Genomic DNA, 25,751 nt, shown 5'->3' with positions numbered 1-25,751 from the left:
AATTAACACATTATTATGCCTAATTTGGACAACCAGGTATGGTGAAGATAAGGTACTTTTTAAAAAAATTCATAAAATAAAATAAGATAAATAAATTAAAAACATTTTCTTGAATAAAAAAGAAAGTAAAACATAATAAAAACAGTTACATAGAAACTAGTAATTAATGAAAATTAGTAAAATTAACTATTAAAGGTTAGTACTATTAGTGGACCAGCAGCACGCACAATTATGTGTGCTTACGGACTGTATCCCCTGCAGACTGTATTGATATATATTGATATATAATGTAGGAACCAGAATATTAATAACAGAAAGAAACAACCCCTTTGTGTGAATGAGTGTGAATGGGGGAGGGAGTTTTTTTTGGGGTTGGTGCACTAATTGTAAGTGTATCTTGTGTTTTTTATGTTGATTTAATAAATTAAAAATTAAAAAAAAACAAAAAAAAAAAAAACGATACCGATAATTTCTGATATTACATTTTAAAGCATTTATCGGCCGATATTATCGGACATTTCTACTAGCAAGGATGCTACATCGCATTGAGGTCACGGTTGTCAAATGTGCGGGACACAGCTAGAATGTCGTCAACATGCATTATCTTGATCGTATTAAAAGTTCTATCAACAGCCAAATGTGTATTATTTATATCTTCAACATCGTGCAATCCTAGTAATAATCATCATAAACACGCTAGCTCCTAAAAACACACAACCATCAAATAACTTTTTTTGCCATAGCACAGCATTTTTAAAGCAAACTATTACATGTAATTATTTCTCATTTTATTATTTTTTCATGGAAGAAAATATCTACTTTTTTTTTTTTTAAATACGCTTGTAAAAATGTGGTGCATTTTTCCACAGAGCTGTTAATATCGGCATAATTTATAGGCTACTGTATAATCCACTCAAGCGGTGATCTATTTTTAAGCATCAAGATGTTGACGTTTGTAATGCACAACACTGCCCCCTATGGCCCACATGGCTCCATGGCATTTTATAGAAGTCAGGACAAAAATGAGAAAACAGCCGTGGCATAAAAAGAGCATATTGTAGTGGGTACCTCATCCAGGGGGACGTTGTGAATAGGCGTCCCGTTGATTTCTAGGATCCTGTCCCCGACATGGATAGAGTTTTTCACATCTGGACTGATGCAGTCAGCATCCACCCTGGAAAAGGAAGAAGACAAATGACTCGTACTCGCTTGTCTCCATCACATGTGATCGGCAAACAAACTCACTGGGAGACCCGGACGGTGCGGCCGTGTTCCGGACTGTAATCGTCCGTGGGGCTGAGCGGCTGGTCGATAGCCACGGAGAAGCCCCTCCCCCAGCGCTCGGTACCCTCTGCCGAGGCCGGGATGGACACCAGCGTGACCGTGTGAGGGATGTGCGAGCATGGCGAGTCAGGCAGAGACACGGGCGTGACCACGGTCTGGTAGTAGCAGTGACCACTAGAGGGCAAAAGGGGATTTCTGATCGGAACAAATAGTCTGACAAACACTTAAAATGCTTCAGAATGAATTTTTAATAACTCTACATATAAAGCATGGTGAATGGAAATATTTAAAAGTAGCACTCAGACTTTCATGCAACCAAAAAAATATACATTTGCAACAAAAACATGGATTCAAAATAAAAAAAACTATTTTGGGTTGCAATAATTTGTTTGCGTGCTTGCAAATGTTTTGTTTTATTACAAATAATTTATTTAGGTGCTAATTTTCTTATTTTATGTTTGCTATTCTTTTTTTAGTTACAAACAATTGTTTTGCTGCACATCTTTTTTTCCGTTACAGATTTATTTTTTGTTGCAAATAATTTTTGCGCTGCAAAAATATTTTTTGTTGCTAACATTTTTTGTGGCTTACAAATTGTTTTGGTTGCAAAATCTTTTTTTTTGGCTTACAATAATTTGTTTGCTTGCAAATATTTTTTCCCTCGTTGTAAATCTTTAATTTAGTTGCTAATCTTAGTTTGCTTATTTTTCTTGGTTACAAAAAACTTTTTGGTTGCAAATCTTTTTTTTCATTTCAGATATTTTTTTGGGTTGAAATACATTTTTGATTAAACATGTTTCTTTTCAGTTGCAATTTTTTTGGGGGGGTTACAGATAATGTTTTGGGTTGCTAATATTCTTTTGGGTTGGAAGTATATTTTTTGGGTTGAAAATATATCTATTTTCACAAATGTTTTTTTGTTTGCAGATACTTTTTTTGGTCGGAAAGTTGTTTTGGGTTTCGAATGTTTGTTTTTTTTGAAGATATTTTCTTTGGTTACAAACATTTTTTTGGTTGCAAATAATTTTTTTGGTTGCAGATATTTGTTTGCGTTGCAAATCATTAAACAAAAAAACAACAACTAGTTTTGGGTTTAAAATACATTTTTTGGTTGTAAAAATTGTTTGGTTTTCAAAAAGACACACATTTTTTTGCATGTAAAGACTGTTTAATTTTGAATGTACAAAAGTGAGTCGCATTCTGGCACAAAGACGTCACCTTGATTGTCCTTTCAGAGCAACTGCTTTCACATTGAACCATTTTGTTTTGTTTTCAAGCCTGGGGCTCATGACATTCACACAACACAACCACAAAACTACACAACAAGCAGTCTGCGACCCACACAGCCTGCTTTGCTTTTTAAACTGCGAGCCCAAATCCATTTTTGCCACATTTAAATTATGTCCAGATGACTGCTTCGGATTTGTTTCTAATGTTTCCAAACATCACCAAGCAGTGCAAAAACGTGTTTGGGAGGGAAACAGTCAGAAAGTTCTCTGTCCTCAAGTCTGAGTTCATGCGGTAGTTTTACAAGCTATCCAATTTGATCTGTTCTTGCTCTGTAATTTGTGGTTTTAGATGCACTTCTAGGATTCAGCAATATTTAAATAGACGTTTTATCATTTTAGTTTGCAAAAACAACAGCTCTCGGGTGCTTTCGCTAGGGGACATCAGTCCGATACCAGCAAAAACAAATCCAAGATCTCCAATACAAGCAGTCCTGCAGCGCGCTTACTCGTGCAAAGCCAGTTAACATCTTAATGTCCTCCAAAAATAACTTTTTTTTTTCCTATTTTATTCAAGTAATTTATAAAAGCAGCTACACAACAGCTAAGCACACAATAAACATATGTAATAAGTGTCCTTCATATTGCAGTGTAAAACAGCACATTTGTCAATACAAACAAGTATCAAATAATTATAGTTGCATATCACTTACACATACAAAGTCTGAAGCATATCAAAAAGTATCCAGTAACAAACGTGTCTGCATCATTCAATTTACTGAGCTTGACTTAATGAACTGTTGTGTCCACTAGGTGTCAACTGAAAGACAGCATACGTCCATTCCAGACAGTTAATAATATATAAGTTAAGTGTTTTTATTACCTACCATGATTACACCTTTTCTAACATTTCACACTGCTAAATAATAAAAGTATGTATGATTTGTGCTGATATTGTACAGGATCAACATCGTTATCAACCAATATTAATGGCTCTATATCGGTGGTGAAAAACTTGTATCAGGACACCCGTACTGTAGCTTTTTGAGCCTCATCATTTACCGTATTGAATACGCAGCTGCCAAACGTATTCCTACACCTTCTAATACCATCTTAAACAAGTACTGTCGAACACTATGAAGTACTAGCAACTAGTATTACTGTCAAATACTCGTGTTTACAAAGTGAATCCGTTTTAGTAGACACTTTCAGATGCATTTATTTACAAATAGCTTAAATGCTCCAACAAAGAAAAGCAATTAACTGACAGACATTGGCAATAAAATCTGTGGCTGTAGGCAGCCTCCTGGTGTATTTACTTTTATTAACTCCACTAGATGACAGTAGCACATGAAGTAACACAAGTATATGCATATAAACTAGAAAAAACAATAAATGCATCATAGCCATTCATTTTTTAAAAACTTTTATTTACATATATATTTTATTAATATTTTTTTAACTTAATTTAATTTAATACATTATTTGTCAAAAGTAGAACTAAAACCATGAGGAGAAATGTATGCATTTCCATGCTACTGAACAAAAATTGGATTTCAAATTTTAAAAAAAAGTTTTGACTTTTGATACACTTACCGGTAGTTTATCTTTTTTTTGGGTTAGAAATATTTTTTAGGGGTTTCAAATAATTTTTGGGGTGGGTTACAAATAATGTTTTGGTTGCAAATATTTTTTATGTTGCAAAAAGTTTTTGGGGTTACAAATCATGCATTTAATTGCTAATATTATTTTTTATTTGTTTATCTTTTTTTTGTTTTTATTGCAAAACAATGTTTTGTCACAAACATTTTTTGGGTTGCAGTTTTTGTTGTTACAACAAAAGCAAATAACCGAGAGGGTCTCGGGTTAAAAGACATTGGCATTAACAGCTGTGGCTGTAGGCACTATTTACATTGTAGATTGTCACTGAAGGCATCAAAACTATGAATGAACACATGTGGAGTTATGTACTTAACAAAAAATGGTGAAATAACTGAAAACATGTTTTATATTCTAGTTTCTTCAAAATAGCCACCCTTTGCTCTGATTACTGTTTTGCACACTCTTGGAATTCTCTCGATGAGCTTCAAGAGGTTTCTGAAAGGGTTTTCACTTCACAGGTGTCATCGTTTTGATGCCTTCAGTGACAATCGACAATGTAAATAGTCATGAAAATAAAGAAAACGCATTGCAACGAGAAGACCGCCACAAATGGGAAAAACTCCAGATCATTTTTCCAAACTCACCAGTAGAGTTTGGATCTCTCCACCAGAGCGTAAGTGTCTCCATCACCGATGAACGTCCTGCAGTTCAGACAGGTGAAGCACTCTGGATGATACTTCTGTTCCCCGGCAACCTGGACCATAAAACAAGAAAATCAGTGTAAATGCGGGCCTCCAAACAAAGCCAGCAGCATTGTGCACCAGGGCTGCAACAACACGAGGCGTGTCACTGGTCTGAGAAGTAGGACAAGGTCTGCTAGATTAGGTTTGATGCTGCCAGATTTCCTCTACAGCTTAGGGCCATGAGAAGAATTGAGTTATAGCCAAAAACAGAGCAGGGGATGAGCAAATGAATCAAATTGTCCGCGGATGAATGTTCTGGCTGTATGATTCCACCTCAAACTGATGACAATAAATATGCATAGGCCCACAATTTAGGCTACTTGTTTCTCCAGGCCAATTTTTTCTCGCTCGTTTATGCATTTTATTCCTTAGTGAGAGAGATCTAGTGGACATCAGCCCATCAATATTGCCCCTTTTTAATTACTTCAGGTAATTATCCGCTCTTTATGCAAATGTATGTGATACGCCAGACAAGCCGACATTAAACATAAGGTTTCCCAGGAGGTTTAATTTTTCTTATGAGTGCAAAGACACACACTCTTTATGATGCAGTTTCCATGTTTTTACAAATAAAAATAAGACACAACATTTAAAAAAAAAAATGTAACACTTAAAAAGTATTTTTTTTCTACCTGGATATTTTTATTCCAAGAAATTAACCTAAAGTAAGCATAATTGTCTAAATTGTAAATATCGCAGTATTGAGCTTTCAAAATCCTCACAATAATGCCCTGGCGTGTGACGGTCCATCCATCCATTTTCTACCGCTTATTCCCTTCGGGGTCGCGGGGGGTGCTGGAGCCTATCTCAGCTACAATCGGGCGGAAGGCGGGGTACACCCTGGACAAGTCGCCACCTCATCGCAGGGCCAACACAGATAGACAGACAACATTCACACGCACATTCACACACTAGGGCCAATTTAGTGTTGCCAATCAACCTATCCCCAGGTGCAAATATATATATATTTTAACAAATATATTTAACATTACACACAATTCACAATCATCAACAACGACACTACATATACATTAAAGTTTAAAAAAAAGTTAAAGTACCAATGGCGAAATTATTCTCTGCACTTGACCCATCACCCTTGATCACCCCCTGGGAGGTGAGGGGAGCAGTGGGCAGCAGCGGTAGCCACGCCCGGGAATCATTTTTGGTGATTTAACCCCCAATTCCAACCCTTGATGCTGAGTGCCAAGCAGGGAGGTAATGGGTCCCATTTTTATAGTCTTTGGTATGACTCGGCCAGGGTTTGAACTCACAACCTACCCATCTCAGGGCGGACACTCTAACCACTAGGCCACTGAGTAGGTTACATATTTGTACTACACCAGATGAGTTTGAGAATAACTGTACTAGTCTATTACTTATCTAAAAAGTTTGCTTTTTTCTTTCTAAAAGGCATGTTCCATGTTAAAATTGTGCTGTTTTGGGGGGCACAGCACCGATTAAATTGGTTTGATTCCATTTAAGTTTACGAACTAAGTTACGAGCTCGGTCGTGGAAACAATTGAGCTTGTAAGTTGAAGTACTACTGTACCTTATGTTCATCAACTACAGGGAAACATTATTCATTCATTATAATCAGGGCACAGACGTGCAATGATCCTTTACAAATTATTAGTCTAACCCAGTGCTTTTCAATTAGTATAATTTGTCTATTAACAAAAAAGTAACTCTGTGCGTACTAACATTAAAGAACAACTTTACTAACGTTGTTTCTTTTATTCTGTAATAAAAATGTTTTAAAAGGGGAACTTTTTTTAATTTTTATTCTGCCTAGTGTTCACAATCCGTACGAGAAACAAGAAGACAAAAAAATTGTATTTTTTTTTTTTTGCATTCTAACATTTGAAAATCAGCTCATTCTAGGTAGCTTGCAATGTAGTTAATGGGAGCAATCAATTCTACCTCTAAATGACTTTAAAAATGCATTCAAAAACTGTCAACAATACTTAATTTATGTTCCGTAACCTGTATAAGAACCAAACTGTAGTGACATTTTTATTGTAAGAGCGAACACTGAGGTATCAAACAAAAACTTGGTGAGTGTAGTTTTTTTCTGGCGCTGAAAATAGGCTACATCTCCAAAATAATCTCGAAAACCTGCGAGGTGGGGGCGTGAAATGCCGTGAAGTGGAGAAAAAGTATGCAAAAGAAGTATGTTCGTAGTATAATGGAGGAATGTTGTTTTTCCGTCATTTCCCTGAAAATGTCATCAAAATCCGTCCATAACGTTTTGAGTTGCTAACAAACAGACAAACAACCTGGCGAAAACAAAACTTCTTTGGCGCCACCTTTGTTTCCAGTTTCCATGTTTTTACCAATAAAAATAAAACATCACCAAAATATTGTATTAAATTTGAACACTCGTAAACGGTTTTTTTCTACCTAGAAATTGTTTTTTCCAAGAAACTAACCTAAAGTGAGAATACTTGTCACGTAGGGGTGTAACAGTTTTGTAAATACCACGGTATTGTAGTTTCAAAATCCTCACAATAATGCCCTGGCGTGTGATGGTATCAAACAAAAACTTGGGTGAGTGTAGTTTTTTTCTAGCGCTGAAAATAAGCTCCATCTCCAAAATAATCTCGAAAACCTGCGAGGTGGTGGAGTGGAATGCCCTAGAGTGGAGAAACAGTATGCAAAAGAAGTAGAGATGTTCGATAATGGCTTTTTTGCCGATATGCGATATTCCGATATTATCCAACTCTTAATTACCGATTCCGATATCAACCGAAACCGATATATACAGTCGTGGAATTAACACATTATTATGCCTAATTTTGTTGTGATGCCCCGCTGGATGCATTAAACAATGTAACAAGGTTTTCCAAAATAAATCAACTCAAGTTAGGAACATCTCTGCGCTGCTGACCCGTCTCCGCTCGGGATGGTGTCGTGCTGGCCCCACTATGGACTGGACTCTTACTATTATGTTGGATCCACTATGGACTGGACTCTCACAATATTATGTCAGACCCACTCGACATCCATTGCATTCGGTCTCCCCTAGAGGGGGGGTGGGGCGTTACCCACATATGCGGTCCTCTCCAAGGTTTCTCATAGTCATTCACATCGACGTCCCACTGGGGTGAGTTTTTCCTTGCCCTTATGTGGGCTTTGTACCGAGGATGTCGTTGTGGCTTGTGCAGCCCTTTGAGACACTTGTGATTTAGGGCTATATAAATAAACATTGATTGATTGATTGAAGTTATGGAAAAAAATGCCAACATGGCACTGCCATATTTATTATTAAGTCACAAAGTGCTTTTTTTTTTTAACATGCCTCAAAACAGCAGCTTGGAATTTGGGACATGCTCTCCCTGAGAGAGCATGTGGAGGTTGAGGTGGGCGGGGTTGAGGGGCGGGGGGGGGGGGGCAGTAGGGGGTAGCGGGGGTGAATATTGTAGCGTCCCGGAAGAGTTAGTGCTGCAAGGGGTTCTGGGTATATGTTCTGTTGTGTTTATGTTGTGTTACGGTGCGGATGTTCTCCTGAAATGTGTTTGTCATTCTTGTTTGGTGTGGGTTCACAGTGTGGTGCATATTTGTAACAGTGTTAAAGTTGTTTATACGGCCACACTCAGTGTGACTTGTATGGCTGTTGACCAAGTATGATTTGCATTCACTTGTGTGTGTGATAAGCCGTAGGTATTATGTGATTGGGCCGACACGCAAAAGTGCCTTTAAGGTTTATTGGCGCTCTGTACTTCTCCCTACGTCCGTGTACACAGCGGCGTTTTAAAAAGTCATACATTTTACTTTTTGATATCGATAATTTCCTAAATTACATTTTAAAGCATTTATCGGCCAATAATATCGGCAGTCCGATGTTATCGGACATCTCTACCCTCAGCTATCAAGGCAGAAAGGAAAGGAAACAAAACTGTGAAATCACATTGAACACTTAATACGCTCTCAAAAAGAAGGTGCAAAAATAAGGAATATGTAAGTATATGCTTAATAAAGTGTAAGAAAATAGTGCAAAGTGTGAAAATGTAAACAAAGAGACACCTGAGAAAAACAATTTTTTGCAGGTTTAGTGGCAGGAAGTGACAGCTGTGCTCTAAAGGGTGAGTGCGGCTAAGGTGGTCTTGGTGGGGACGAGAGCCCTGCATCATTTACAGACCACATTGGTCCGTTTTTAAAGAAAATCCAATAAACTGCCAAACTGTCTAGGTGACTTTTCCTTTTTTATCCACAATTTCTTCATTTTGACTCTCTCTTCTCACTCCATGCAAAGAATCAACCGCCAGACAACAAGATGGTGCAACCAAACATGATCGTTGATACTGTTATCTGATTGGCTGTTAGCGTGTCACGTCATAATTTCCTGCGTTGCTCGTGCCTTTGTTCATGCAACCAACCTTGCTTCCATACTTCCGCTTTCTTCCGACAAATAAAAAAATAAAATAAAATTGTTTTATGGAACACATTTTTTATTGACATCAATTACGTGTCTATCATGATATATATTGATATCGTTTAATTGCAAACACCATCTCCAGCACCCCCCGCGACCCCAAAATGGATAAGCGGTAGAAAATGGATGGATGGATGGATGGATGAAGGCATAATGGTGAAGTTCTAAGGGCGAGAGAGCAGTACAAAGGAGTCATACAATCTTGTATAGGTCATTCATTACTTTATGGGCAGCTGAGTAGAAATAATTTATGAGTGGATAACTAATCAAATTCAGGGTACAGGAAATGAATGTCAGCATAGTGTGTGTGTTGGGAAGGAAACATAACGTGTGTGTGTGTGTGTGTGTGTGTGTGTGTGTGTGTGTGTGTGCTTCCAAATGGGATACAGGAAGAAGACAGGACAGCTGGATGAGGATGGGAAGGGTGTGTGATTCTGTATAATCTGACACTGCCATGCCCTAGTGCTTACACACACACACATTCTTGTATTTCTTACCTTCTTGAGACCTCCAAAAAAATGCCTACCTCTTTAGGACCACCCTTTCTAGATACCGTATATAAAGACTTGTATTTACAACATTAATTATTTATACATATTATGTAAGTATAAAAAAGGTCAGCTTTTAGTTAATTATTATTATTATTTTGTTTGTAATTGGTTTTTAATCTTCATTATTTACTTCAAGTTATTACAGTACTGTATGTCTCTATATACGTTTTTATTTTATTTTATTAATTTTGGTCAAAGGGGGCGCATTTCAATTTCTTACACACACTTGTTATTACATATGTTGGCCACAGGGGGAGCACTTCAAATTTTTTACACACACTTGTTATTACATATGTTGACCCAAGGGGGGAGCACTTCAATTTCTTACACACACTTGTTATTACATATCATACCTGCCAACTACTCCGGTTTTCCCGTAATTAGTACGGTTTTCATCAACCTATTCCGGGTTACGGTTGCAGTGATAAAAAATTCGGTTTTTCATTAATTACAATTTTTTTATTTTTTTTAAGTTTTATTCACAAAATCGCGTAACAACAATGTCAATCGACACTGCTTCCCGTAACTTCCTATCGAGCCATTCCGAATGCCATGCGCGAGGCTATTTATAGCACCGCTGCCAAGCACGAGGCACCAGTTGCCATTGTTTCCAAACGAGCGAACGATCATGGAAAAATCGCAAACGAGTCTTAAACCGAAAAGAAAACTGCAGTCATTCCGTGAAGAATATTCAAAAGCCTATGCGGGAATAATCATCCGTTCCAAAAAGGGTGAAAACTACGTGAATTGCACCTTGTGCAGACAAGATTTTTCGATCGGACACGGAGGAATTAGCGATGTAAAAGACCACGTTGGGAATGCAATACGGCTTCCACAGGCGAAAAAATTTACAAAATACTCGCGGAAGAAATAGACTCAAACGAAATTCCTTGGCAGAATTTGGTTTGCTTTGCTGCCGATAATGCTGCAGTGATGATGGGATCTAAAAAGGGTGTTGCAGCTTTCATTACGGAAATGTCCCCTTCGGTTTACATCGCCGGTAAGTACAGTTCGTAGCATAAAAAAACTCACAAAACATAAAATTTTAAGTAAATCTTTTATTACATAAACAATAAATCAAATCAAAAATAATTTCTGTGTACAGTATATCTTTTTATTTGTGATAACGATAACATGTTCAAAACAAGTAACATATAACTATCATACTATTCTATTACTCTTTATTAATTTGAAAAATGTCGTCATGAAGTTTTATATTTATTTATATTTCTTTCATAAACCAAAATCTCGACTTGAAGTTTCTTGTTACAATAATGTCTGCAATATCAATAATGACATTTCTTATTTATATTGTGTAATTTGAACCAAATACTCTCAAAAATCTTATTCTTTCAAGTTGTTGAAAGTTTCAACATATTAACTGTCAAAATAATTTCAAACTATTGAAGTTAGCTTACAGAATAAACATGTCAATCAACCCATATGATTTTTGCTGTAATATTTTTGTTTTGAAAAGTCACTGTGACTGATAGAAAAGTGATGGTTTTAGCAACATTTTAACCTGTCTGAATGCTAATAATCATTTTGCGTCGGGGGGCGAACCTGAACCCCCCACCAGGACTTTGTCCTGGACCTACCGGGGCCTGTGGCCCCTGGACCCTGGCTACTAGGTTTTTCTGATTTCAAAAGTTGGCAGGTATGACATATGTTGACCTGAGGGGGGAGCACTTCAATTTCTTACACACACTTGTTATTACATATGTTGACCCAAGGGGGGAGCACTTCAATTTCTTACACACACTTGTTATTACATATGTTGGCCAGAGGGGGAGCACTTCAAATGTTTGCACACACTTATTACGTATGTTGATTAGAGGGGGGAGCACTTTTAAAAGCGACACACAGTCAATTTGAAAAATCCTTCCTTTTTGGGACCACCCTCATTTTGATTTCACCACCAGGGGTGCAAATGAGACATCATGGTCCGTATCGAGACCATGATTTCGGTCCTAACTTGTTCACCAGTCCTCATATACTTTTCCTCACTGATGTCTCAAAAAGGGTAGAAATTAGAGATGTCCGATAATATCGGGATGCCGATATTATCGGCCGATAAATGCTTTAAAATGTAATATCGGAAATTATCGGTATCGGTTTCAAAAAAGTAAAATGTATGACTTTTTAAAACGCCGCTGTGTACACGGACGTAGGGAGAAGTACAGAGCGCCAATTAACCTTAAAGGCACTGCCTTTGCGTGCCGGCCCAATCACATAATACCTACGGCTTATCACACACACAAGTGAATGCAAAGCATACTTGGTCAACAGCCATACAGGTCACACTGAGGGTGGCCGTATAAACAACTTTAACACCGTTACAAATATGCACCACACTGTGAACCCACACCAAACAAGAATGACAAACACATTTCGGGAGAACATCCGCACCGTAACACAACATAAACACAACAGAACATATACCCAGAACCCCTTGCAGCACTAACTCTTCCGGGACGCTACAATATTCACCTCTGCTACCCCCTACCGCCCCCCCCCCCAACCCCGCCCACCTCAACCTCCTCATGCTCTCTCAGATAGAGCATGTCCCATATCGGATATCGGCAAAAAAGCCATTATCGGACATCTCTAGTAGAAATACAAGAACACACACACACACACACACACACACACACACACACACACACACACACACACACACACACACACACGCACACACACACACACACACTAGGACCCCATTTGCCAGACAGCAGCTGTCGTCACCATGCTTGGGCAACACATCCACCCTCAGGTGACAATTACAAGTAAAAAAAAAACAATTAGGGGAAAGAAAGACGGTTTTGTCATATTTCAAAATAAAAGCCCTACTTCATGTGACTGTTGACAAGCGTGCCATGTATGAATGCAGCACCGGCCCAACAAGACACTTCACACAGCTGCGTTTCATCCAGTGTGTCATGATCTCATCACATTCACTGCGTCCAAACGTTGTTTGGCAGCAGAGTTCTTTAACGACTGCAGGCCTTAAGGTCACATGAACAGGATGTGATTATACTTTTACTTTAGCTCGTTCTTTGGCATCAAGCTGCTACTTTTATTTGGAGGACATTTACTTTTCAATACTAAAACTAAAAGCATAGGCAACTTCAATAAGGGCGTTTCTCCTTTTTCGTGATCCACTGCATAAGAAGTGAAGTGAATTATATTTATATAGCGCTTTTCTCTAGTGACTCAAAGCGCTTTACATAGTGAAAGCCAATATCTAAGTTACATTTAAACCAGTGTGGGTGGCACTGGGAGCAGGTGGGTAAAGTGTCTTGCCCAAGGACACAACAGCAGTGACTCGGATGACAGAAGCGGGGATCGAACCTGCAACTCTCAAGTTGCTGGCACGGCCGCTCTACCAACCGAGCCATACCGCGCCAAAGAAAAATGTGACGATAACCATAGAACCAAAGTCCATGTCCAGGCTGCTGAAAAAAGGGGAGAAAGTGAAAGAGTCTTGCATACGGCTGGACGATGAAACGATATCAACATACAGTATATCGCGATAGACACCTAACGAAGATCACAAAAAAATGCGTTTGATACATTTTTTTTTCTGCTTTGTTGGAAGAAAGTGGAAGTTGTGCAGCAAGGTTGGTTGCATGAACAACGGCACCCGCTTTCTGGTAACCAAGCAACACAGGAAGTGACCACTGATCTGTGGAAGTGACACGCTAACAGCCAATCAGGTAACAGTATCAACTATCAAGTTTGGTTGGTTTGATTCTTTGCATGGAGTGAGAAGAGAAAGTCAAAATGAAGAACTTGTTGAAAAAGAGGAAAAGTCTCCTGGACAATATGGCACTTTTTGTTTTGTTTTTTAAAACGGACCGTAGTCAGACCAATATGGTCTGTAAATGATGCAAGGCGCTTGTACCCACTAAGACCGCTACTACCACACCACCTTAGCCACACTCACCCTTTAGAGCACAGCTGTAACCTCCCTTGTACTAAACCTGCAGAAAATAGTTCTTCTCAGGTCTCTCTGTTTACATTTTCACACTTTATTAATAATTTCTTACATATTCCTTATTTTTGCAATAAGATATTGTTAAGTGTTTAATGTGATTTTAGTATTTTGTTTACAATGAGTGTTTTCCATGCTTGTGTTGACATTTCATTTCCTTTCTACCTTGACAGCTGAGTTGATTATAATCAGAGGAAGGTTACGTTACATTTGAAATAAAAATGTTTACAAGTAATATATTTTTCCATAGATCATTAAAAATATAAATAATTATCGATATCGAACCGAGAAAAAACACTTACATCCTGATGTAGTTTTCAGTTATATCGCCCAGTTCTAGTCTTGCGTCATGCACATATTCAGTAATCAAGTGGTCATGAAAGGGGAGAGTGGAGATCCGCCTCCACAAGCCCAGCAGAGAGTATTACTACTTCACACAGAAGCAAAATACAAAAAAATAATACTGTAAATAGGGATGTCCGATAATATCGAACTAATATCGGCCGATAAATGCTTTAAAATGTAATATTGGAAATTATCGGTATCAGTTTCAAAATGATCGGTATCGGTTTCAAAAAGTAACATTTCTGACTTTTGAAACGCCGCTGTGTACACGGACGTAGGGAGAAGTACAGAGCCCCAATAAACCTTAACCGACCCAATCACATAATATCTACGGTTTTTCACACACATAAGTGAATGCCAAGCATACTTGGTCAACAGCCATACAGGTCACACTGAGGATGGCCGTATAAACAACTTTAACACTGTTACAAATTTGCGCCACACTGTGAACCCACACCAAACAAGAATGACAAACACATTTCGGGAGAACATCCACACCGTAACACAACAGAACAAATACCCAGAACCCACTTGCAGCACTAACTCTTCCGAGACGCTACAATATACACCCCCCGCTACACCCTACCCCCTAAACCCCAGCCCCCAACCCCGCCCACCTCAACCTCCTCATGCTCTCTCAGGGAGAGCATGTCCCAAATTCCAAGCTGCTGTTTTGAGGCATGTTAAAAAAAATAATGCACTTTGTGACTTCAATAATAAATTGGCATTTGTTTCCATAACTTGAGTTGATTTATTTTGGAAAACCTTGTTACATTGTTTAATGCATCACAACAAAATTAGGCATAATAATGTGTTAATTCCACGACTGTATATATCGGTATCGGTTGATATCGGAATCGGTAATTAAGAGTTGGACAATATCGGATATCGGCAAAAAAGCCATTATCGGACATCTCTAACTTCAAAGATAAAAAAACCAGCAAAAATGGAGCAAAACAAGCATAAAATAATCAGAAAAAGCTGAAATGTTGATACTAATAACAAATAAAAACACTGTTGTGAATGTAAAGAGTGTTAAAGTAATATCAAAGTGTTAGAAGTTTTTCCTTGCATCAGTTGCCACATGTTTTCTTTAACGTACAAGGAGTCTTAAAACTGAATTTGTGTTAAAATGATTGACATGTTATGCTTGGCTGCGGAGTATCAACAGACAGGACTTTCAAGCCAATCACAGCCATTCGTGTCGGACTATTTAAGGCCTCTTGGCGACACTAAAAACACGGAAAAAACCACTAAGTCAGGGATACTTGACACCTCCTTCATACGATTAGTCGCCGATGTTGACATTTTGCGAGCGATCACTCGTCTGCGGCCGACAGTAGCCAGCGTCCTGCTGAGGACAAACGTCAGTGGAAGGAAGCGCCGCAGTGAAAACAAACATGGCGGCTGGCGTCATGCAGCATGGATGAAGTTACACCAGCCATAATATTACAAACACATAAAAAAGATGTGTTGTGGGAATTGCTGCGAGCGGTGTTTATTAGGTCAGATTTTTTCAATGTATAATTTTTAATGATGATGAAACTTGCACAGTAGAAGGGGAGCATATTTGGTGACACAAACACAATGTGGGTCACACTCGTTATTATAAGGCAGGTAAAAACTAGGTTAAAAAAAAAAAAGAAACATTAAAAACGTAATAGATGAACAAAATAAAATAAATGCACATATATAGTAACCTAAAAATAACTGCATTTTAGGGAAGGGTATAGCAATTATTTTGTTTTATAAATATAAAAATATTGTAGTAAAAGCTTGTAAAAAAATTTTTTCTCGACTTTGTTTTTATTTAAAACATGTTTTTTTAACAATAACAAATAATCTAAAGAGAAAATATTTTTGAGGCTTCAATTTGCATTTGCAACACTGGGTTATTGTTGTACTGTAGGTGACGAAATATTAATGGTTGATAAAAAAAAAAAGGCATTTTAAATAATTCATGTTTTTTCTTTTTCATTTTGATTATTTGACTGATTTATGACTTTCTCTATTGTTTGTTATTGATAATAATTACCACATGTTTGTTATTGGCAATAATTACCACATGTGTGAGTATACAGGATGATGTTATCACAAGCCTCAATCAGCTTCCGTTATTACCAGTCTGGCTAAAAATAGTGAGTGATCTCATATCAACCATAGACGCAACAAATTAAAAGTGCTTAGAGGCACCATTTTACTGTCATACTGTAGCGTTTACAGTAAAGCCAAACAAAAGTCCACATGCAGAACCAATGCCTTTGTGTACCCATTTCTTCAAATACCCACTGATGTTTTGACATTGAAACCGAAACAACATGCAAGGAGAGACGTTTGACAAAAATTTCACAGTCCCTCCAGGATTTCCTGACATCCCAATTTATGCAAATTCAACCAAATTGCGGCGAATTATGCGCAACAACTTGCAAAAACCCCCTCAAATAGCCCAATTCTCGTCCTAGCTCAGACTTACTTTCTGTTACTTTTTACTGCGCTAATGTATAAGTAAATATATAAATACAACTAAGCTGCACGTTACAATCAAATGGCTGGTGCGTGTCCAGTACAAAACTGAGATTCAACACTTTTTATGGTGCAATAAAAGACTGAAGTGACACACCATAAACTGAACACTACTGCCATCTAACGCAGGGGTGTCAAACTCATTTGAGCTCAGAGGCCGAAAATCTATGCACACGGGCATTAAAACTAAAAAATAAAGACAACTTCAGATTGTTTTCTTTATCTTACTTTGGCCAAAAATAGAACAAACACATTCTGAAAATATTCCCCAAAAAATATAGGAAAAAACACGTGCAGCAGTAAAGTTTAGATCCATGAAGGAAAGAAGAAAGTGACTGAATGTTTATAACTGAATACATTTGCATATGCATAACATTTTTATTTTGTGGGGGTTTTTTTGTGTTATTTTTTTAAAATGAATTAACGATTATGACAACCTTTTTCCAAAACACAATATAGAATAGAAGATATAACAGTATAATGCATACATTTATTAAAATGTATTGTGGGTCCCCATTTTTATGACTTGATGGGGTGCCTGGGACCCCGTTTTGAAAATTCCTAGCGCCAACACGAGGGATGTCCGATAATATCGGATTGCCGATATTATCGGCCGATAAATGCTTTAAAATGTAATATCGGAAATGATCGGTTTCAAAATTATCGGTATCGGTTTCAAAAAGTAAAATGTATGACTTTTTAAAACGCCGCTGTGTACACGGATGTAGGGAGAAGTACAGAGCGCCAATAACCTTAAAGGCACTGCCTTTGCGTGAAGGCCCAGTCACATAATATCTACGGCTTTTCACACACACAAGTGAATGCACGCATACTTGGTCAACAGCCATACAGGTCACACTGAGGGTGGCCGTATAAACAACTTTAACACTGTTACAAATATGCGCCACACTGTGAACCCACACCAAACAAGAATGACAAACACATTTCGGGAGAACATCCGCACCGTAACACAACATAAACACAACAGAACAAATACCCAGAACCCCTTGCAGCACTAACTCTTCCGGGACACTACAATTTCCACCCCCGCCCACCTCAACCTCCTCATGCTCTCTCAGGGAGAGCATGTCCCAAATTCCAAGCTGCTGTTTTGAGGCATGTTAAAAAAAATAATGCACTTTGTGACTTCAATAATAAATATGGCAGTGCCAAGTTAACATTTTTTTTCCATAACTTGAGTTGATTTATTTTGGAAAACCTTGTTACATTGTTTAATGCATCCAGCGGGGCATCACATCAAAATTAGGCATAATAATGTGTTAATTCCACGACTGTATATATCGGTATCGGTTGATATCGGAATCGGTAATTAAGAGTTGGACAATATCGGAATATCTGCGAAAAAGCCATTATCTAGCCAACACTGATGGAGTTTTGGTGCGTGCAATACTGCAGCAGGCGTCTGTGGCTTGCGGGCCGGTTCTAATACTAATCACATATCATCCCGGGCCCATAGATAATCCGGCCTTGACTTTGACACCACTGATCTAACGTCTTGGACTTGCAAATTTAATTTAAAAAATATAATGTCATACTAAAAAATTTTACTCGGAAATGTGGTAATGAAACAAAACATAACTGGACAGCAGTTGTCATCAGCTCATTTTTAAATGTTGCAATACAAAAATATATTTTAATATCAAAACCATCCATTTTCCCCTCTGGGGGCAAGTGGAAGGCGGGGAACACCCCAGACAAGTCTTCACCTCCTCCAGGGCCAACACAGATGGACAACATTCTTACTCACATTCACACACTAAGGCCAATTTAGTGTTGCCAAAACAATTCATATTCACTAACACACACAAACGTACCGATTCCAAGGTACCGGGAAATGGTACTGTATCGATTCTAATGTGAACGGTACCCAACCCCACTCTCAACAGTTCACACACGCCGTTACCGTGCAGGAACATACATGAATATTTAAGAAGAACACTTTTCAAGCGTAAAATATACACGGAGAATGTTTGCAACTTGTGGACGACACAGCAGACAGCAGACAATAATAATATTAATTATTAATACTGTATATATTGCAACATTTTCTCATTACATTACACCTGTTTGATCTGTTTGCTTTGTTTGTTTTTCTTTTGTAAAAGTATTTTTAAAATCTAAAACAACGTATCACAAAAGTATCACCTCAGAAAACAGTACCACCATAATGACCAACAATAAAATACAGTAACATAGTAGGCCTAAATATTCATTAAAAACTGTCACAACGCGGTGAGGGATGTCTTGTCTTGGTTTTTTCTGTCTTGTGATGTGCATGTTTTAGTTTGAAAAGTAACTCTCCTCTCGTTTCAGGTCACTTGCCCTTCCTTTTGTGTCATCAGTCTGACGTCATCCCTGTTCCCTGATTGTTTCCACCTGTTCCCTATTACCCTCATGTGTCTTATAAGCCCACTCCTCCCTTTGTTCTGTGCCAGATTGTTTCGTTTATTCGTGCTCTCTAGCATCCATGTTCCTGTCCATGCCTTGTCTGGGCTTGCCTAGTCTTGTGAATAAGTTCCTTGATCTTGAATCCCTTCGTTACTATTTTGAGTTTTTCCTTTCTTCCTCCTCAGCAGAGTGATTTTTTGTTATTTAGTATATTCAGCCGAAGTGGTGAGTTTCAGTTATTTTTCATTCTTTCCTCAAATTTTTGAGTGACTATTTTTGTTAATACTTTATTAGATTAGTTAGTGTAGAAATTTTCATAGCTATTTGTTTCTTCCTCCTGTTGGAGCGTTTTCTGTTTATACATTTTATAGCATATACGGCGCCAATTATAGTTCGTCTTTGCTTTTGTGTTTTCCTCCGTTCGGAGTGATTTTTGGTTGTTCCTATTTTTTTTGGAACCTTTTTTCCGATTAGTTTTTGGTTAAAATAGATATTGTAATCCTTGACTTTGGAGGTGAAAGGAAGTTGTCAAAATAAAAGCCTGTCTAAATTCCCTACTCTGCACCTGAGTCCTATCCTTTTACCAAGCCTGACAAAAACAAGGCAAAGGTTTTATTTCAACATTTATATTGAATATTTTTGGCCACTAACATATTTAATTACCGTATTTTCCAGACTATATAGCGCACCGATATATAGTCGAGTAGGACCGGTTTGGATGGCTATAAGATGGGACGGCACTTCTACTTCCGGCTGAAAGCACCTAATAAGGAGGGCACTGCAGAAACTACAGTGAGCGAACTCGTCCAAAAGATGGCACAATAGCACAAACAATAACAAACCTGTTAGAGTATTTGCTTTATTTTTTTGTGTTAGCATATTAGCTAATGCTAACGATGCTCGCTTGATCACATTACGATAGCACGTACAAATAAGCATGAAAACACTCCTAGAGACATAATACAGGGGACAGTTTAAGAAGTGTAAACAATTTTAGTTATACCGTATTTTTCGGACTATAAGTCACAGTTTTTTTCATAGTTTGGCCGGGGGTGCGACTTATACTCAGGAGCGACTTATGTGTGAAATTATCAACACATTACCGTAAAATATCAAATAATATTATTCAGCTCATTCACGTAAGAGACTAGACGTATAAGATTTCATGGGATTTAGCGATTAGGAGTGACAGATTGTTTGGTAAACATATAGCATGTTCTATATGTTATAGTTATTTGAATGACTCTTACCATAATATGTTACGTTAACATACCAGGCACGTTCTCAGTTGGTTATTTATGCCTCATATAACGTACACTTATTCAGCCTGTTGTTCACTATTCTTTATTTTAAATTGCCTTTCAAATGTCTATTCTTGGTGTTGGGTTTTATCAAATACATTTCCCCCAAAAATGCGACTTATATATGTTTTTTTCCTTCTTTATTATGCATTTTCGGCAGGTGCGACTTATACTCTGGTGCGACTTATACTCCGAAAAATACGGTATTATAAAACTTACAAAAGTTTCTTGAAGCGATGATCAAGGAATCCATACAAGCAGAAACGCTATGGATGGCTAAAAGACGGAACGGCACTTCTACTTCCGTCTGAAAGCACTACTAAGGAGGGGCACGGCAGAAACTGTCCAAAAGATGGCACCATAGCACAAACAATAACACACCTTTTCAGTGTATTTGCTTGTTTTTTGTTTTGTTTTTTTAAACTAGCATAATGGCCGTCAGTGAAGAAAAATCTATAAATTAGCCACACCGTTTTATAAGCCGCAGGGTTCAAAACATAGGAAAAAAGTAGCAGCTTATAGTCCGGAATTTACGGTAAGTGATTATTTAGCGTACCACTAGATTGAGCGGGTACTAGTAGTGGTATGCGTACCACGGTCTAAAAATCACTGGTTTAAAAAATTTGCTGCGGGCCGCACTTTGGAAACCCCCGCTGTAGGAGATGACAGATTAGGGCAAATACGGTTACGAGAAACATGAAAAACACAGCAGGCGATATTATTGATGACCACACGAGAAAGCCCCCATTGCATCTAGGCCAGGCCTGCACTTAAAGACCGAGGTCAAGTACTCATCCTACGCCTTGGTACCGTAGAGCTCGCATCCATTGTGACAATACCAGCAAACATAAGTAAATAACGCCGACACAATCAGGGCATCCATTCCCTCTACAAAGACTTGTAAAGGAGAGAGCAGCGCTATGAAATGACACGGCGTAAAAAGAAAGTGACCCACATTTAAACGGCAGGCTTGAAAAGATGGAGGACGCGCACACGCATCAGCCGGCGTCCTGTACCTCCACATCAGCACCCACTCCCACTCACCTTCTTGTCCCTTCTCCACAGCCTGAGACAGCAGAAGCTCCACAAAAACAAGTCCCCAACCATGACGGTCACCGAGAGCCGGCGTCTCCGTGCGGCTCTATTTCATTCTAACGAGAAGGCACGCTCCACATACTACACACTCACACACGCTACACACACACACACAGGACAGGCAGCGGTCACTGTGGTAGAGCGAGGAGGGCGGGAGGCGAGCGAACACACGCCTCTGCAGCTGAGCTCATCCCCTCCTGTCTGCCCTCCCACACACACGCCTCCTCTCCTACTTTAGCAATGACCTCATCGCTTCCTGTTTGGCCCCGCCCCCTCTCCAAACACACACACACACTCCCCCGGGTCATCAGCTAATTCTTGTATTCGTCTTTTTTAATCTTCTTAAAAGGCACACTTCCACCAATTAACACTCATAAGGAAACACAATTTTCATGTATTCATTATTATCCAATAGCGCTGTGCGTAAGTGATGGGAAGAAAACCTCTGGCTTGATTAGGGATAAGCCATTTGGGGTCGGCTATTTGGTCTGCATGTATGCATCTATAAATTCCCAATATACGTATGATGACTTTGGGGGGAAAAAAATGGTGTTTTGTATTTAGGTCATTACGGTTACTTATGGAGGCAAAAATGGAGTGCAGTACTTGGCTGTGATCGAAAGAAGAACAATATTAGTTATGGGAGGTTGACATAATCTACTCCAGTGATTCTCAAACTGTGAATCACTCAAATGATTAGTGTTTTATTTTCCTATATTCAACCGGCATGTGATTTGACCACAATGAAAAAGACTGAAAAAATTTCCGGGGGTCTGGGGGTTTTTCACCAAACATGCTAAAATTAACAAAGACAGCACCATTTGAAGAAAATATTTTAGTTTTTTAAAGACATGAAAACATCATTAAGAGAACATACATAACCCAATTATCCTAATGAATCACTGTATATGGTTCAGTCCCAACCATACTTGCCAACCTTGAGACCTCCGAGGTGGGGGGTGGGGGGCGTGGGACGTGGTCGGGGGCGTGGTTAAGATATATATATATATACATATATATATATATATATATATATATATATATAAGAAATACTTGACTTTCAGTGAATTCTAGCTATATATATATATATATATATATATATATATATATGTATATATATATATATATATATATATATATATATATATATATAAATAAATAAAAGAAATACTTGAATTTCAGTGTTCATTTATTTACACATATACACACACATAACACTCCTCTACTCATTGTTGAGTGAAGGGTTGAATTGTCCATCCTTGTTCTATTCTCTGTCACTATTTCAGAACACACACATTATACAAATATAGATTATAAAATCAATAAGAAAACGGGAGCTCTAATTTTGGGAGTCTGAATTAGGATCAGAAGTTCCTATATAAACATTGCGTACTCACGTCGCCATTTTGTATTCATTACTGCAGCTGTACACTGGATTCATTCACAAATACAAACTACAACTCACAAACACTTTAGAGTTAGGCTCCACCATCAGAATGTGTACTTAAACTTACAAAGATCATATGGATATTATTCAGTGAGTTGATTCACCAAAACTAACCTGTTATACAGGAGGAAAAAGCACACAGGACGTTTCAATTGTTCACAGACTGGTCGCGCTCATCAGAATGACAAGACACTTCCGGTCTGCAGGTGATAGCATTCAATTGGGAAGAAACGCCCTACTGCCCCCTACTGACCAATGTGAATACTGATAAATGTGTAATGACAGCTCCAAAAACGAATTCAAACCACAAAATAAACTAAATAAATCAACACAAAAATGTGACACATTATGGGTGGGTCACATATGCATGTACAACAGGCTGTCAACACGTCACTCAGGTCCGCATGGAGCTGGAGGGGGCGTGGCCTCCAGCTCCGCCTGAATTTCGGGAGATTTTCGGGAGAAAATGTGTCCCGGGAGGTTTTCGGGAGAGGCGCTGAATTTCGGGAGTCTCCCGGAAAATCCGGGAGGGTTGGCAAGTATGGTCCCAACAGTATTTAGTCACTAATATTTACATCTTGTGTTCATTTCACATCCACAGGTGTCACATTGATCACAGTGTTATTATCTACAGGAAAATAGGATATAGATTTATGAAAATAATTAAACATGTTTAGTATTGTTTACTCATATTTGAAAATAGGAAATAATAATAATGTGAGGACACTGACATATTGCATGAAACAAGTGTGAAAATATTTACCTTCAAGATTGTTACACCACTGACAATATTGTTTCAAGAGACTACATAAGAACTTAATATTACAAAATAGTATTAAATGCAAATTTATTTCAAATAAATTGTTAACTGGAATCAATAATGCGACTCTTTGAATTTCTGTAATTTCATAATATATTTTCACGTGGCTTTTTATTTTGAGAAAAACCCATTTATATTTCGCAAAGCAATAATTGGTTAATATTTAAAACAAACATGCGTATTTCGCAAGCAAATATTTTTTAGCTTACCTCATTAATAACAACCCTGTCTGCAACTGAATTGGGTTGTTTGGGTGGATCTTTCCTCTCGATGTCTACGGCAGTTGTCGATGTAAACAAAGGATGAAGTCCGTAAGGTTTGCTCACTTTCGGTTGACATTCAAAAGTACCAGCTAGTGAAAAGTTCGTTTTCTTTGCTTCAAGTTGTTTCATATGTTTTTGACGTTTCGCATGTACTTCCAAAGCCTTGAAACCTCGTGATCCATAGTCAATATTATCATGACACCACGTGCACAAAACCTTTCCGGGACGATCGATTTTCCGAATAAAATCACCGAACAAAGTCGTAAATTCCTTCTTCCCAACAGTATCAGTGATTTCCCTTTCCATCCAATCCCATCGAAACTTATTTTTCACATGTTTATCAATTTCTTTTACTCGTAAAGCGTCCTTTCTCTCGAGAACCGACATCGTTTACATATGGAAAATGGCGGTAATAACCATTATGAATGATGACGTTATTAACGTCATCATTCATAACAGATGTCCTGATTGGTCACAAGGAACATATCGACCAATCAACTACGGCGTAATATAAACTACGTATCGAATCTTGATTTAGGGTCGGGAAAAAAAACGGAAAAACGGGAGATAATTTTTTTCCCCCCCCGAGATTAAAAAAGACGGAATTCCGACTTTAGACGGAAAAATCACATGCCTGATTCAAACACAGTGTTACTGTTCAAATTGTGTGTAATGTTACAGTGGCCAAAATTATTAGATATACTTGTGAGTACTATTTTAGTGAGTACTTAGGCCTACTGTTTTTTAATGTTGGTCATTATGGTGGTACTTGGTGAAAAAAGTTTTGAGCTACTCAAACAGGACTTTAGCAGATTTACAGATACATTTTGCCATATTAGGGCTGGGTGATTAATCGAAAATGAATTAAAACAAATATTTTGCACAATATATTTTTTAAATTGTATTTTGTATTTGTTCTACTAACAGACAGTACCCCTTCACCTCTTAAGGCCCAAGCTGTTTGTTTACATACTTTTTTTTAATTTCTCTTTGCTATTTGGGCTTATTGGACCCTAATTAGAATAAAAACTAAGAATCATATTTTGATATGATGTACTTAGTCTATAAGTAACAAACGTGTACTTCATGTTTAGTAACATGCTAATTATTATTTTTACACTTTTTTTCCAAATTCCATTGTATGTTATACTCTTCTGACACAACCAGATGGCAGTATAAGTGTCCACATAAGCGGCCATAAGACCCCAATTCAGTGGTGCACACAATTTTGGAAATAAGAGCTAAAAGGGGCTGTCCACGCATGTGGCCACTAAGCCTTTTTAAAATACAATACTGGTAGTGTAGTTACACGACAGAAAGCCAGGGGTCGCAATGCCTGAAGACTGCCAGAAAGGCAGCAGAAATAGTAGTCACGTGACACCAGGAATGGATACCTCGTTTTGTCCTTTTATAGGTATCGACTGAAGTCTGTTGGTACTACAGATTCATGTAAAATCATTGATGCCTTTGTTGCACCTGCAATAACTCTGTCTGAAGTACTTGGTTGGGAAATAATCAGTCAAGCATGTTAAAAATTTCCATGCCAACAAAGCAAGAAGAGGGCGCTGAAAAGTCGAGTAAGGTTCCACTTTTCAAAATGCGCAAGCTCGATGCTAATTCACATTGGATTTACCATAAACCATTTCTACATTTCTAAATTTAATAATTAATACTACAACAAAAATAATAAGGGTACCAATGTTTTTTATTTTATTT

At 38.0% G+C, this 25,751-nt stretch overlaps 1 protein-coding gene across 3 annotated transcripts in view; it reads right to left on the bottom strand.

Moving 5' to 3' along the window:
- The window catches only part of limk1a (LIM domain kinase 1a), a 113,599-nt gene that overhangs the window by 19,053 nt on the left and 68,795 nt on the right, over positions 1-25,751 (bottom strand). For 2 of the 3 annotated variants that reach the window (XM_061925801.1, XM_061925802.1), the window contains 3 exons: positions 4,757-4,866; positions 1,246-1,458; positions 1,069-1,174 (listed from right to left, as the gene is read on the bottom strand). In XM_061925801.1, the coding sequence (XP_061781785.1) occupies positions 1,069-1,174; positions 1,246-1,458; positions 4,757-4,866 (429 nt within the window). Of the gene's footprint in view, positions 1-1,068; positions 1,175-1,245; positions 1,459-4,756; positions 4,867-21,454; positions 21,729-25,751 lie in introns of those variants that run through there. The other variant, XM_061925803.1, reaches the window with a different exon arrangement.

Source organism: Nerophis lumbriciformis, linkage group LG30 (genome assembly GCF_033978685.3).
Source record: "Nerophis lumbriciformis linkage group LG30, RoL_Nlum_v2.1, whole genome shotgun sequence".
Classification (NCBI taxonomy): domain Eukaryota; kingdom Metazoa; phylum Chordata; class Actinopteri; order Syngnathiformes; family Syngnathidae; genus Nerophis; species Nerophis lumbriciformis.
The sequence above is the reverse complement of the archived record's forward strand: the minus strand, read 5'-3'. Positions and strand labels throughout refer to the sequence as shown.